Genomic DNA, 14,997 nt, shown 5'->3' with positions numbered 1-14,997 from the left:
GCGGGGAATTAAAGGTTTGCAAATCCCCATGTCCTCCTCAGAGGACAATCATAAAAACATTTAGTTTTAGGTCAAATAATATTTAAAATTATATAAATGATCATATTTGTGTATGTGCCCCTGCCATTCCTCCACAAGGTTGCAACATTGATGATAAATAAATGACAAATAAAGCTTTGCCAGTTTATAACCGATGAAACATGATGGTATCAGAATAATCACTTACATGTGATGTATAGGATGCTACGGTCACTAAAGATAAAGTGTCAGGAGAAATAAGCAAGCTACAGGATCTGTTTAACAGTAAATAGAAGTTCATATTTTTTATGTAAATAAAATAGAAGTTGTACATGTAAATTAACATTATCAATATAAAATAAAGTGTCAGTTGTATCAAGACTATATAATAACAGTAATAACAATAATATAAAATGAACTGGTGAGCATCTTGTCCTCCGTTTCCTGGGCCTTGGTGAACAGCACCATCTGATCCCCGTGCATCGACTCTTTCACCACGGCACGCCGGTCCTCCAACGCCTGGACGGTGTCAAAGAAATTCGCATCCCGTGTCCGCTTTCCTAAGAGGGGAAAATAAGCAAGATACAAGATCTGTTTAGTCGCCATGTAGTTTTACAACATACTAGGAATGTGTTTTTTGTATTTTCACAAATAGAATTAAGGTTTCACAAATCTGAAACTGTTATAAAGAATCTTTTGACTCTCTGGGATAATCCAGTCCAGATTTGATGAGTCTAGGTATAGTGGTTTTAGATCAGGACCTGGTCTGATGTGGTCTACATGTAAAAAAAAAGCACTGAAATCTCCCTTTTTTGTATTTTCACAAATAGAATTAAGGTTTCACAAATCTGAAACTGTGTTATAAAGAATGTTTAGCCTCTCTGGGTTAATCCAGTCCAAATAAATCGGCTATGCAGCGATTTAAGAGGTTCAAACACGGAGGATTGTGCTTCATGTATGCTTGAACTTTGTTTAATGTTGTTGAGGCAAGTTTTCGTACCGGAAGTCATGTGACCTCTAGCCCGGATGTTTACAATGTTTGTGAGAGAGTAAAAAGGCGCGAACATTTGTAAATGCCGGTCTAGGCGAATACGTTTTCACGCTGTTTCATAATTGTACCAAGAAGGAAATAAACATGATTGTGAACATCAGTTCGATGCGTAACGTTCTTTCAAGACAAAGTTACAGTGTGTGTACCTTTGCGTTTGGTTGCTGGTAAGGGGGACGAGCAAGCGCTGTGATCTAGAATGCAAAGCTTGCTTGTTTCCAATCCCGAGAGTTGTCCATCCTCGCCTGAAACAGACGATTAGTGCCATGAGTTAGTGAAGCAAATTACAGAAACACTACACAGTTATTCACAAGTCAAAACGTTTTCATAGCGGCCGAGAATATCTAGCTAGCTAGATGTAGCTAGCTCGGGGCCGGTGTTAGCCTATTCAGCCTAGCATGGCTAGCTTGATCTACTGAGCAAATAAAAGTACATCTGAGACCATTATTGTGCAGATTAAAACCCCAGTGCATGTAGTTGATTTTACCTTCGTCGTGGTCGTCATCGTTGGCCACTGAATCCGCCGTTTGTAGTCCTGCCTGAGTTTCTTTATTTTTAGCCGGTGTGCCGTGGGGCTGTGCACGATTCCCAGGTCGGGTGAAAGCTACTGAACTGGCTTCAGTAGCATTCCCTGGGTCGCGTCCTCGGCGTAGATCTCCAGAAGCGCCGACACCTCCTCATCATTTCTTGATGCTTGCCATAACTGCTTTCAAAAACAACTCCGTCGGTGCGCTGGGTTTTTGTAGCGAGGAAAAACAATGGCGGCTCTACACAACATTTTCACAGTTGTACGGGGCGTGGTTTGCAATTCGCCCAGCCAATCAGCACTGGGGCACTTTTTACCCACAGGAAAGTACGATCTCTCAGCGGGCACTAAAAATGGGGGTAAAAGTTCCCGAGATTAAGCCGCGGTGTGAACGCGGCTAATGAGCTCCTTCAGGGCTCGACAGTAACGGTTGCCAGGTTGCCATTGGCAACCATTCAGAAAAAATGTCAACCACTTCTTGGCCTTTGGCCATCAGTGGCAACCAGTTTTTAACATAAAGAAATAAGGACAGCAAACAGCTAAATGTGCACCCCAAAAGAGATAAATGTTAATTATCTGTTGTATTAAGAGTGATATTTAATTATTGTTGTGACCAGTCGGAACCTGATACTTAAGTTGCACGTGCATTGGTGTGATTACGGAGCCAGAAAGCGATGCACGTTTACGCGCGTGCGTGGTGCATACAGTCTATGGGTGCGCCGTGTGTTTGTTTTACAACAAATGGCGAAGCAAATTAAGTTGTTTGACTGTGGGGTAAACATTTCGGCCAACCCGTCAACATCTCAAACGAATGTTCAAAGTGATTCAACTGATAAAGCGCAAGATGAACCCGAACGAAAAGCAAAGAGGACATTTGTAAAGTCTTGGGAGGCGAAATATATATGTACATTTTGGGTGTTTCTCAATCGCGAGTATGCTTGCTTGGTAGCACATGTCTGCCGAGCATCTTGCTTCAGAAGCGAGGCAAGAATACTTCCTGGCATTCGGAAAACGAAGAGTGGAACAGGCTAGCAATTGTGCAGGTGTGCGTCATATGAGAGGCCCCGCCTTACATCTTTCGCCACAGATTTGGGGAAATTGGTCCGTGCGCAAAGCATTGTGGGGATTTTAAGACCGCGGAGTCTACTCATGTGCAGCCTCGTATTTCTCCAAACGGAGTACGCCGGGCTCGGTAGATTTACAAGTATGCTGGAGATTGGAACAGTACTTCGGCGGCACTCTATGACGTAGTATGCTTGAAATAGTGGCTCTGAAGCAGCTTTACTCGCGATTGAGAAAGACCCTCTGCTCCGTTGTCCATTCACTTCCGGTAAAAGTTCCTTCAAAATAAGAGTCCCGATCTTATTACTACCAAAATAAAAGTGCAAAACGAAACTACCATAGGAAAATATTGGCATAAAAATAGCATCACTTCTATAAAAAGGTAACACATTTTAAATATAGTTAGACATATTAAAGGTAATTTACAGCATTAATAATTAATATCTAATTCTTAAATGTGAATGGTTTTCATTTATTTAACATTAGAAATGTATTAGTCTGGCCAATCCAAGACTTCAATGCTGAAGGGCCAATGGATCTATGGTGGGGATCAGCACAAAGGTCAAGAAAACCCACATTTGAAAGGGAGACAACGGATGACCAAGAAACTAGTGATCTGTGAAGAACATGACAACAGCTGCATTACTGGTGTTTTGTATACCAGCAATTGAGGGTGGACAAGTTTACTACCACTTACGTTTCAAATAATTGTGTTAATTACTTATTGTAAAGCATTTGAACATTCTTTTGTGTCACATGTTCATTATTAAGTTGATGTATAACTGTATAGTATCTTAATTATTTAAAATATAAGGTGACTAAAATTGGCAACCACTTTTAAAAGTTAGCGTTGAGCCCTGTCCTTTCCATAAGGGGAGCACAAGTAGGCATGGACCAAAGTGAAATGGATAGTGGTCATATTAATCATCTTTATTTCTCCCAAAGTGTTCATTAATAGATTGAGGTGTATGTATGGCAGTAAATTAAAAAGCCACCATTCTTTTAAATTTGCCCTTTTTATGAAAGGGCAGTCAGCTAGGCTAAATGTATACAATTCATAGCTTTGTGATTGATCATCTCTCGCTGTAATCAGTCTTAATAGAAGATGCTGAGTGAGCCGTTATTCCCCATGCGAATGACACCTTACACTGCCAGAGCCAGGACTCTGCCAATAGCTGGACATTTGTTATGCTAATGTTCTTTTTCAACTTTTCCCGTTCGGATGATCTCTGTATTTCTGTCATTAAATCTTAATATGATCATTTGATGACCATCTGATATACTCAGCAGTGGGAAAACGTTTGACACAGCAAATGAAGTGCGTAGGGTTGATAAAACGGCAGCAATGATTAAACACATTTTTAACTGAACTGTTAAATGAGGTTAAGTATTAAACGTCCCAATCCATGATCACATCATTGTATTCTACTTCAATTAGCTTGGTGCATAAAGTCTACTGTTACACTTGTCTTGTGCCACATCTGCTACACAAAGAGTGAGTTTATTACATTGTCCTCTCTAGAGATGTAGTATTATGCTGTAATTCCTTTTAGGGAAGCATTGCTGCAGCTTCAGACGTGTTTGCGTTGTAATTGTATGCAGAAGGCATTAGGGTTTTAACTGCATTCGTCTGACAACAGGATAAAGCATGTCTGTCAGAGCATAAACTCTGATTCTATTTAATGGATTTACATGCAGTCACAATCATTTATGTCGTCTTCTGTCACAGCATATTGCTGCTGGTGACATGTTGGAAACAGCTGATGGGACTTCAGTCAAGCTTCTCTGCTCCCTATTAGTTGAGGTATTGTTGTGCGGAAATAATGTAGAGGGTGAATAATCATTGTAGGAAGTTATTCATGGAGAGTTGGTCCTCTGTTTTTACAGCTACACAATGCAAACATGGATTATTTGCTCTTCAGCCATCTTCCCTGTTTCCCTGTTGAGTAAACATATCTTGCAAGATAAAGTGCAGCTCAGGGAGTATTCAAGCGGCGTGTGGCATTAGTTTGTGTGCTGTATAATAATGACTGTGTTTCCTGCCTTTACTCAGAGGCAGGCCCTGCCCTGTGGATACACATGCTCAGATAGGCCTCCGTTCATTGCAACATTTGTGGGGGTTAGGTAAGGTACAAGGTGTGAGGTAGGCATGGGTGCAGCCTCTGAATGATTTTTTTTCCTGTGTGCTTTGTAAAGATTAGAGAAGGTGGAGGACAAGATGCTGTCGGACTATTGTCTCAACTCTATTTAGCCTCAAACTTCTCACCGTGGTTAATCCTATATCAACAGAAGAACAGGTATGTGTCTATTTAAAGGAGGATACATCATTCTCTGTTGCCCGTTCAGGGTAATGATTGATAGATGGATTGTGTGTGCATAAGAGACTGTTTCTACTCTGGAAAGAAAACTTTATTTTGCTGTTGGGTGTGTCGATATGAGCAAAACATTTTTCAGTAGTTTAGAGGAGAAGAAAGTGAAACATCTGGGGATCTAATAATAACTTTTTGTGTTTTGCTGCTGGCAAGTCCATCATGGGATTGGAGAGAATTTGTCATCCTCCTCAAAATAATTTTCACACAAGGTCACAAGCCACTTAATAATAAGTCCGGCACTTAGCAGTGTTCTGTGTGAGGGTGAGGTTAATCAGTGACGTGCAGTATGTGCAGGACCAATGGTGTCATTGTGTCCAATTTTCTAAAATCAGCTCAGAGCAATGACTTTGTCAGGGCTTCAGCCAGCACTTCCCAACCACGTGTTTAGCCTAATAAAATGTGCAGGGATTCAGAGTTCCCGTTAGAATAATTTTTTGCCTGTCAAAATGTCCGTTAAAGTTGATATCTTCCGGACAAAATTAGAAAAGTGCCGGTCAAAGGTCTTCTTTGTTATTTATTGAACTTTAAAACAAATTGATAGGATTCGATATTAAACAAACTAATTATAGTAGATTAACTACATTATTCAAAAGTGTACAGTACACAGGAATAATAAACGGAGCGCTCTCTCCTTCTCCTGACAGCCCATCAGTATCATGCAGCTCGCGGATCCAGTAATGAGTGACCCGACAGTAAAACTAAACATATCTATAACTAGTTTAGGTAGTTTGAGAGGTAATTAAAATAGCTACGTGTGATATTCTAACCTGAAGTGTGTTTTGCTCTGCTCACCACTGCAGGTGATCATGCAGAGCTGCGTGTCGACTCGTCAGCAGCAGCTGATCTCTCTCTCCCGTCAGATTAGACTTTACTCGCGTTTATGTCCATATCGATCAGGTAGTTCTAGCTAATGATATGACTACCTGCTTATTAAAAGACACCTAAACAATAAGCGTCGCTATGCAACCGGTAGAGGCCACAAAGTATAGCGCAGCATTATGCATTTGTTTACCCCGAGGCATTACCAACATATCCACTCACAATCAACCCATACAGGACATCTCTTTCTCCACATTAAGTGTTAGACATTAGAATTGACTATTCTTGTCTGTCACATACTATTCTTGTCTGTCACATAAGTGGCGCAACTGATGCGGTATTGCGCTAAAGGGAAATTATTTTGACCGGACATTTTGACCGGAGAGATTTAGATTTGCTGGTCTTCAGCATATTTTACCGGTCATAGTCCGGTAATTAGCGGCTAACGGGAACTCTGCAGGGATTTCAGAAATTGTTTCAGAATGTTCTAATGCTGAAAACGTTATGCTGCTGTCCTGAATGTTTTTGGACCGTATATGAAAGGGTTAGGGTTAGGGTTAGAAGGTTCTACTTCTGTCTACATCCCGGGGATTTCTTGACGCTGAAATATATTTGTGTTCATATTGAATTCTGATCAATTATACTGGACCACAAATGTTAGTTTAATTAAATGAAGTAAATGCAGTGTGAAAGACGCAATTAAGCATAGTGGGTCTTTGGGGATGTCGTTATAGCTGCTAAGAGATTAGAAATGGGACTGTATTTCTCCCCACAAAGCTTTCACATGCTACAAAATGCTGCTCGGTCACTCTAGATAAGTGCCAAGGGATAACTTATGTGTCACAGGGGCCTGAGAACATGTGGGTTTTCATTAAAAATACTCCAGATGGATCAAATGGCTGTAAGACCTGCACCACGCTTCATGATTGTTCGTCTTAGATATATGTATATCACGCATGCACTTTGTTTGACCACCTTGCTTGTTGCAGACATCCAGAGGGGTGCATACGCTGAAAGCTTACAAGTCTTGGGCTGTAAAATATTTATAAGCTTCTATACAAAATGTTACTCTTATACATAGGGTTAGGGTTAGGAACTCAACTCAAAATATGGAACTCAAAACTAGTTTTAAGTAGACGGTAATACCCGTTTACTTCTTTTGGTCCTAAAAACTAAAGAGGTTAAGTAACCTTTTAACCAAACGCTTTAGCTCAGCAAGTTGGAACAATTATCATTTGCAGTGCTGCCTCCGCTGAAATAGAAATGTAGGCTAATTTACAATAATTTCTCAGCTTATCTTCATTTATATGCGCTGAATGTCTGTGAAATTGTGTCATTCAGCCTCCTGAAGAAAGTTCTTCTTCTCTGCTGATTGACAAACGATCGTTTAAGTTGCACTTCTTGAAATAAAAGTGAGATATATAAAGGAATGCATCAGTCAGGGATCTGTATGGATCCCAAATCAACTGCAGTGTGTAACACCACCAGCAGTAAGCCTAATACAAACTTGACAGTTTTAGTTTCTGAAAGTTGTTTTTAAATATTGCTGATAAAAGTCTATATTACTAAAGGTAACTTATCAAATCAATTGGAGAGCAGTGCAGCAACATGAAAGGAAACACAGTAACTCATAGAGGTTTACCCTTCCAAATTCCAGAGTCCAAAATACGGCTAAAACCGAAACTTTAATAAATGGTAGGGTGTTTCACATACAAACAGTAAAGGAAACTGTGTGCCTCCCTCTATAAAATCCCAACCTTTCACCACACCATCAATCCAAATGCTCTTAACAGAAAAGCACACTATTCTTCAGGGTTAAGAATAACAAATCACTCATACACTTAAATATGCAGTTTTGGCTTAAAATATGCCCTTGGAGAAAAGTGTGCGCATCGGTCCAGCTGAATGTAAACACAGGTCTTACAATAACCGTGTTGCTATGGTGCATATAGATTAACATATCCTCTTGTCTTTTTGTTTTAACCTGATTTCTCCCAGTAACCTGGTTTCCTGTATGCCTATAAAAGTAGCCTGTGTAACAGCTGATAATATATTTGCTGCTGCAGTGCTCCTAGGGGAAGGTGACACAAGGCACAGGTGGCTTTCAGAGGGATTAGAGAACGGATGAATTCATGTCTGTAGATGGAAGTGATGCAACAAGGCAGTATTTGAATCTGGGACAGTAGATCTCACTAAAGCAACATTCCCCTTCAGAAACATGATCTTCTATTTCAGTTTGACACTTTAACAGAACTGGTCAGAATTTAAAACACATTGCACTACAGCTTCCATCTACCCTCTCTTCCTTTACTCATGATCTACATTTAATCTGGGAGAAGGCAAGTCACGGAAAGAAGGATTATGTAAGTAAGAAGCTCGGAGGAGTGGCCGGAGACTGAGGTCAGTAGATCAGATCATGTGATCTGACGAGTCGGGGTGGGGTTGTGTGTTGGCAGACTTGGCATTGAGGATAATACTACTCTAAAGTGGAGATTTAGCTTTGACTAGAAAGAGTGTCTACTCATAGAGACTCAGACGTTTGCATGTTGAATAGTTAGACCAATGAAAAGAGATTGTTCAAAATGATCAGGTTTGTTTTGCTTTTGGCGACATTCAAAGCCATGCAGTGTTTATTTTCTGCTTAGTGTGGGGAAATAACCTTAATGCTAATAATTAGACACTAGGTTACCTCATTGTTTAGACCAGAATGAGGTCATCTTTACTCTATGGGAACCACGCAGTGCGCTCCCTAGGCATTAACCTAATGACAGCCTTGAAAAGCTGCTCAGATTGGGCCTGTTACCGCCTGTTACCTCCTTCCCAGTCTTGTGCATGTGCTTAAAATTTTACATGATAACCGTTTTTAACCGGGAGGAAGTTCAGCGATGTTATTTTTCCCCTCTGCATTTGGAGGGAAACTTTAAGAGAAATGTCGAAAAACCAGTCAGCCGTGTGCCTATAAAGCTAGGGTAGTTTGGCAGCTACATCATTGCCTTCACTCCAATCTCATGGCGGCTGAGAACTCTAGGATAAACAGAGAGAAATCTTTGTGGACCAGATATAATGGGGAATTTCAAAGGTAGGCTCACATAGACATTGCTATTTATCTTTGCTAAATGGTTCTTTAAAAAAGGTTATCTTTACTGTTTGTATTCTGTGGTTTCTGTGTGTTTTTTCTATTTCTTACAGCCTGCTTAGTGCAAACTGTGCAATGTGCTGCTGTTTAGACTGCTGAGAAATGTTTTCTTTTGAATAAATTATATGCGTAGATTTTCTTTTCTTTTTTAAACGCTAGGAAGTCATTTTTTCGATGGATGGCTCATTTTGTATAATACTGAAGGGTTATGGAAAGGTCAACCACGATAAGGCAAAGGATATTTAATACTTAATCGGTGGTGATTTACATGACAAAAACTGTCTTCCAAAGCTGCACACCTCTCTTTGTCCTCCTGTGAGTAGACAGAGAGAGAAGGCAGAAAGGATTTTGTCCACCCCGACCGGGTTGGCAACTTCTGTCAGCCTAAAATGTGCACTCAGCCAGTCCTTACTGTGTTGTTCTCTTAGTGTTTTTGTAAAAGTCAGGGAGGAGAAGTTCTGTCAAATCGAAACAGCTTTTCCCGTTTCCTGTCGCCTGTTTTTCTGGGAATCGAGAGCCCTGTCCTTGATTCAAAGGCTGCAGTGGAAGTGGGAGGGAGTCGGGCTGTGTGTTGCAACACTGAATGAGCAGGATAGGAATTCGGGAGACTGACAGGGGAATACATGGAATATCCTGTGTGGACTAACATACTTAGGAGTAGTAAAAACCTTATTTGTCATTTAACACCAGGGCTGGCACATGACCCCGTTCAGCTCAGACACCTTGAAATGCTCACGCTGCCTTGGTGACAGACTCCTAGAATACTTCAGGGTCACATATCGCCAAAAAAGTCTGTTGGACCTCCCACATACTTCCTACCCCCCCTCCAAAGTGTCATCGCTGGCCAAAACTTTTGTGTTCTCACTGTAAACAACCCTACCAGCTCACACAAACTGGCTGTCAGCCTAAGCTAAATGATTCCTTACTTGTGTGAGTGTGTGTGTGTGCAGCAGCCTGATACAAGTAGGCAAGCGCTTTTACATGACATCAAATGACCCTGTAACCTTTTTTAAATGTCTGTCAGCACAAAATATACTTATTCAGTTAAGCTACCTTTATATTAAGTCTTGCTTTTACCCCGAGGCTGCCATTATGGCATAGGAGGACTGTAATAGACAGTTTCATGGAGGGAGCATTTTCCTGCAGCAGGGCTTTTTCTTAGATTTCCATAAGGGTTATTTCATGGTGGTTTTAGCCTATACACATCCTCTTCATATATCACTACACACTTATCACCTTGACTGCATTCTGTGTGGTTCAGTTAAGTACAGCATGGAGGTCAAGATATATGTGTAGAAATGTAGAGTTGGAATATGTCCTTATGTTTGTATCTTGACGATGACAGTGGCAGTGGATCTCTAAGGCAGTAAAAGTCATAGTAAAATCCCTGTTTCCCTGAAGCCACATACCTTCTTTGTTATTAGCCCCTATTGTTTTTGTCTGCTGCTGCAGCCCTGAGCGATGAGTCCGCCTTCAGCTCGCTCTGTCTGGCTCAACAGGCTTCTTCTAGTAAATATGGATCCACCTTGAGCAGCGTTCCCTTGAAACTGTCCCTGCCAACAGATATAATGAGACCATAACTATTTGTTCTGCTTTCTCATTTCAATCCTGGGGACCAGAGAGAGCCAGAGACACATGGACACCTTGTCCCATTTGCTGGGCTGCTTTTTTTCCCTTTTAAATTTGTCTCATGGGTCTGCTCTTCCTATCATCCTCCCTACTGTATTTCTTACAACAAACACATATAGTATTCATCATCTGTGCAGTGTGCACACATAGGCTTTGTATTGCTTTTGCATTGCTTGGATTTTTATTGCATTATTGTGTGTCTTCACCAGGATCGTCAGCCTCCGTTCTGTTTGTGTTGTGTTTTCTTATTTGACTGTATTACATACACAGATGATCATTTCACTTGTGTGTTGTCTCAAGGCCATATGGCTCCGAGTTGCACTGTCACCGACGTGAAATATTGACAGTCTCTTCCTCTTTGAGCCATATGGCATGTGTGGGTGTGTGTTTGTGTATTGCTTGTGGTGTTGTGTGACCATTGATAGTCACTTCACTACATCACTCGCCTGTGTGAATCAGGGAGTGGTTGACTCAGATGTGTATTTGCAAGTGGAGTGTGCTTGCACTCGTCTGTGCACAGTCTGGTATGTGTACAAGAGTGTGTTCTTTTTTTCTCTTTTTTCTGAAGCGCGCTTTTGGTGACCAGTGTGTGTGTGTGTGTGCTTGTCCAAACAGGAGGAATGCCAGCTCCTGAGCAGAGCCCAGTGACGGAGGAGGGGCTTCTGCTGACCATCCGCGACAGTTCAACTGGCCGCAACATGGAGCCTGACAACACCGCCAACAACATCCTGGCCTCCGTCAAAGAACAGGTAAAGTGTTTCTTCTATATACCCCACTATGACCCTGTTCATTCATGTCACATCTCTCATACTGCAGTGATACATGTTTTACAAACTGTTTATGTACAGGGATATTTATAGAAGGCTAAATTGTCCGGTGACTCACATTGTACTAAAAAGAAATGCACTGGGTAAAGTATGTGGAAATTCATATTAGTGCCACACACCCTGTTGTCACTGTAATTGTACAGCTTACCTCTACGGCGGTCAAAAGTAGAATATTGTCCTTTCATTGCACGTGGGATGAGTGAAAGACTTTTGTTTAAAGCAGAACCTGACTTTTTTTGTTTTTATTCCTGAGGTGGAATAAGGTTGACTAGGGTCCATTGTTTGTTTATTGCCTGCAGTCGTGGCCTGGCTTACATCAGTGCTCAACCAGGAAAAAGTTTCTCGCAGGGTTGGTGAGCCTGTGCCCTCTGAGTTACTCAATCTCTGCCTTCACTCTGTGATTCATCCACACTGTCTTTTGTTACGCACACTCCCTTATGCTCTCTTTATTTACTCTAGCACTCCATTCTTAAGAATCCAGCTGGGGGCAAATTGGGATTAATAGATTTTCCTCATTATTAATGATGTTAATGTCCCTCTGTGACATCTCATATACTTCTTTCCCCCCCTGAAAGACAATTCATTCGAGCTGCAGTTAAAGAATAATCACCAGAAAACACATTTGATTCATTTCAAATAAGCTCGGGGACGTGTCGTTTAGCTTGCTGCGGGAAAGTGGCTATTGTTTACACGAGTAAGGAAGGAAGGAGGGAGCACCTGTCGATGTCACTTCCTTCCCGAGAGTATTCCTCAGCGGCTCGTCCGTTTGGAGCAGATATCCAGGCAGGCACGCTGGAAGAGCGAGTAGCCTGTCTGAGCTGTTGTTTCAGAGTGACTAGCTGGAGAAATGCCTCAGAGGGAATTCCTGCTAAAGAGTTGAGACGATGGAAAATGATCGCTCTGCTCAGTTTCTGTCGGAGTTGGAGAGGTGAAACAGAGGGTGAGTGTGAGTGAAAAGATGGAGGAGGTCACAGACCGTGCTTATGTGTTTTCGCGAGAGGTTTTCCTGTGATTGTTGAGAGGCAGACCTTCGAGGGATCCTGCGGTCGATGTGAACATGCTGTGCTGTAGCTGTGGGTGCAGTTAGGGCTGGGGCTTAGCACGACTGGGTGTTTGGTAAGTGCTCTAACGATGGCTTTTCTTTTTGTCCTTTTTTTCCCGACCTTTTCATTGCCTGAGTTCCCTACCCCCTTCACTTGTTTCTTTACTCCTTTTCGTCCTTTGTTTACTTTGTCAATCTTCCCAAACTTCTTTTTCTGTCACTGTTGTTGTTACAGCTGCCCAGGCTTTGCCCAAACAAGGACAGATGACTCACCAACATCTTATGATTGCACTCCCCTTGTGTGTTCATGTGCTTGGCTTGTGTCTTGCCTCTGTCTTTGCTGCTGACAATTATTAAGCAGTAAGTCTCTCTGCCATTCATTTAAGGATTTGGTTCTGTCGTGCTGCGGTTGCTGGTTATTAGGGTCCTGTCTTTGCTCTGTGCCTTTTTAATAGTACTGATCCACCATCAGGATGACATATTCATTATTACAGACTCCATTTAAGTGTTTAAATGTCAATGATTCTTCTTGTGCACTGCACAACTTGCTTCAAAGAACCACACAAGCTATTTCTCAAGCCTGACTGAGCCTTAAAATGTATTGTAATTCAAAATGTCCCCTGTTCACTATTTATTATCTTATTCAAATTTAATTTAACCCAAGGGATAGTTTCGAGGATTATCTAAGACCTAGTTTCTTTCATCTGTTTCATCTTAAGTGTAATTGAAGCAGTGGGAGGCAGTGGCACTCAGCCCGACAGTCCTTTGTGTGGATTCAGCAAGCACAACGTCCTTTGTGAAATGTATTTGACCTTTTTTTGGTTTTTATTTTTGCAAAAACCACAAATGTCTTTGGAATGTATTTGAATCAAAACAGAGAAGGGTGGTCAACACTCAGTAGTGCCATAAGAATATCCTCTAGCAGAATACCATTTGTAGTAGGGCTGCATCATTTTGGACATTGCAAACTAATATTGTTGTATATATATATATAAGAACAAAAAGTTCAGGTATTGGTCCACGACTAGACGGTCTTGCTTCGGTCGTTGATCTAGAATGACTGTGTCTGGTGGTTTGCTGTGTATGCAGAGCTTCGATGTCACTCACTGGCAACACACTCTATTTATCTCTTTAATCAGAACTAAAGATGTTCTGTCAGACAGACATCTGTTGTAGCTAAGTCATGGAAAATGAGAACTGTGTGAGTTTTCCTTCTGTATCAATAAGACAATACTGCACTCCCTGGGATGTTGCAAATTGAGATGCACCACACACTATGTAGTTTTATGGTTTGAAACTAAATGAAGAACTTTGATGCTGGCAAAAGTCTCCTTGTGTTTTTAAATATTTATTCATAAAAGCATTTCTGGCATGTGTCTTAATGTGATTCTTTGCACAAATGTAAATGCACAGTGGCATAGGCTGTAGATGTGGAAGAATCCTGGCAGTTGCACCACATCTGATCCGACCTATTCGCTGTTTAAGAATAGGCCACATTTAATTCAGTACTCAAGAGCGTTGGCAGCCTTTGGCACCCACTGAGCCGGCATCAATAAGTGTAGGATCAGGTCTTTAAAGAACATCTCAGTTATTACTCTGCCCTGGTCTCTGCATACTGCATCTCCCAGGAGAGTCCTAGCTGCAGAACCTGGGGGCCCTTTAGCTGCGTCAACTTGGATTTCATCCACAGCGAGCATTCCTTAATGTACACACATCTTTAGTGTCTTCATGAGTGTGAGTACGTGATGATGAGGCTCCTAATGACAGCTGGCTTCGGGGGGGTAAACCTTGCTTTGTACAGTTGGCATATTAAGGTTTATTAACGTCACATTTTAAATGTCAGGGGTATTGCAGAAACACTGCACATTTGCAGCCATAAAGGACTCTAAGTAGGGCTGCTCGATTATGGCAAAAATCATAATCTCGATTATTTGGGTCAATAATTGATATCACGATTATTAAAAGCGATTATCCATTTACTTTGAAAACATCCATTTATTGGAGAAAAAAAAATGTGAACAGTATGTTTTTAACAGTTGATTACCCTGAACTTTAAATATAAAAATTGAAAAACCAATAAAAAAATAAAAATAATAATAAATAAAATAAAATAATCGTTTTATTTCGATTATGTTGTTTTCATAATCGTTGCAAGCCAAAATCGTAATTGCGATTAAAATACGATTAATTGAGCAGCCCTAACTCTAAGATGTAACTCAGCAGGTTTTTATTAAAATGTCAGAAATAAACAGTTTTTACCTGGAAAAAACAGCTGGCTAATGCAAAATCATCCAGAGGGATCACATAAGTTATGTTTTGTTGTCATCCCCACATTTGTTTTTCTCTGTTAAAAAGGTTAGATGTCAGAAGCTCAGTTTAAATGCAGGCCCTTTTATTTGGCCCATACTTTCGTTGTGTTTACAGCAATAAGAGCTTCAGATGGTATCAGTGCAGGGAGTTTATATGGCGGTTTCCCCTCTTTGTGTTGTGGAGTGATTTTCCCTCAAACATCAACTTA

General features: G+C 41.0%; 1 protein-coding gene across 2 annotated transcripts in view; it reads left to right on the top strand.

Moving 5' to 3' along the window:
* Positions 1-8,843: 8,843 nt before the first annotated feature.
* Positions 8,844-14,997, top strand: part of pkp4 (plakophilin 4) — a 62,939-nt gene continuing 56,785 nt past the window's right edge. For both annotated transcript variants that reach the window (XM_034134691.1, XM_034134690.1), the window contains exons 1-2: positions 8,844-8,924; positions 11,226-11,359. In XM_034134691.1, coding sequence (XP_033990582.1) covers positions 8,909-8,924; positions 11,226-11,359 — 150 coding nt within the window. In that variant the 5' untranslated portion in view covers positions 8,844-8,908. The remainder of the gene's footprint in view (positions 8,925-11,225; positions 11,360-14,997) is intronic.

Source organism: Trematomus bernacchii, unplaced genomic scaffold (assembly GCF_902827165.1).
Source record: "Trematomus bernacchii unplaced genomic scaffold, fTreBer1.1, whole genome shotgun sequence".
Classification (NCBI taxonomy): domain Eukaryota; kingdom Metazoa; phylum Chordata; class Actinopteri; order Perciformes; family Nototheniidae; genus Trematomus; species Trematomus bernacchii.
This window is presented reverse-complemented; position numbering and strand designations above follow the sequence as displayed.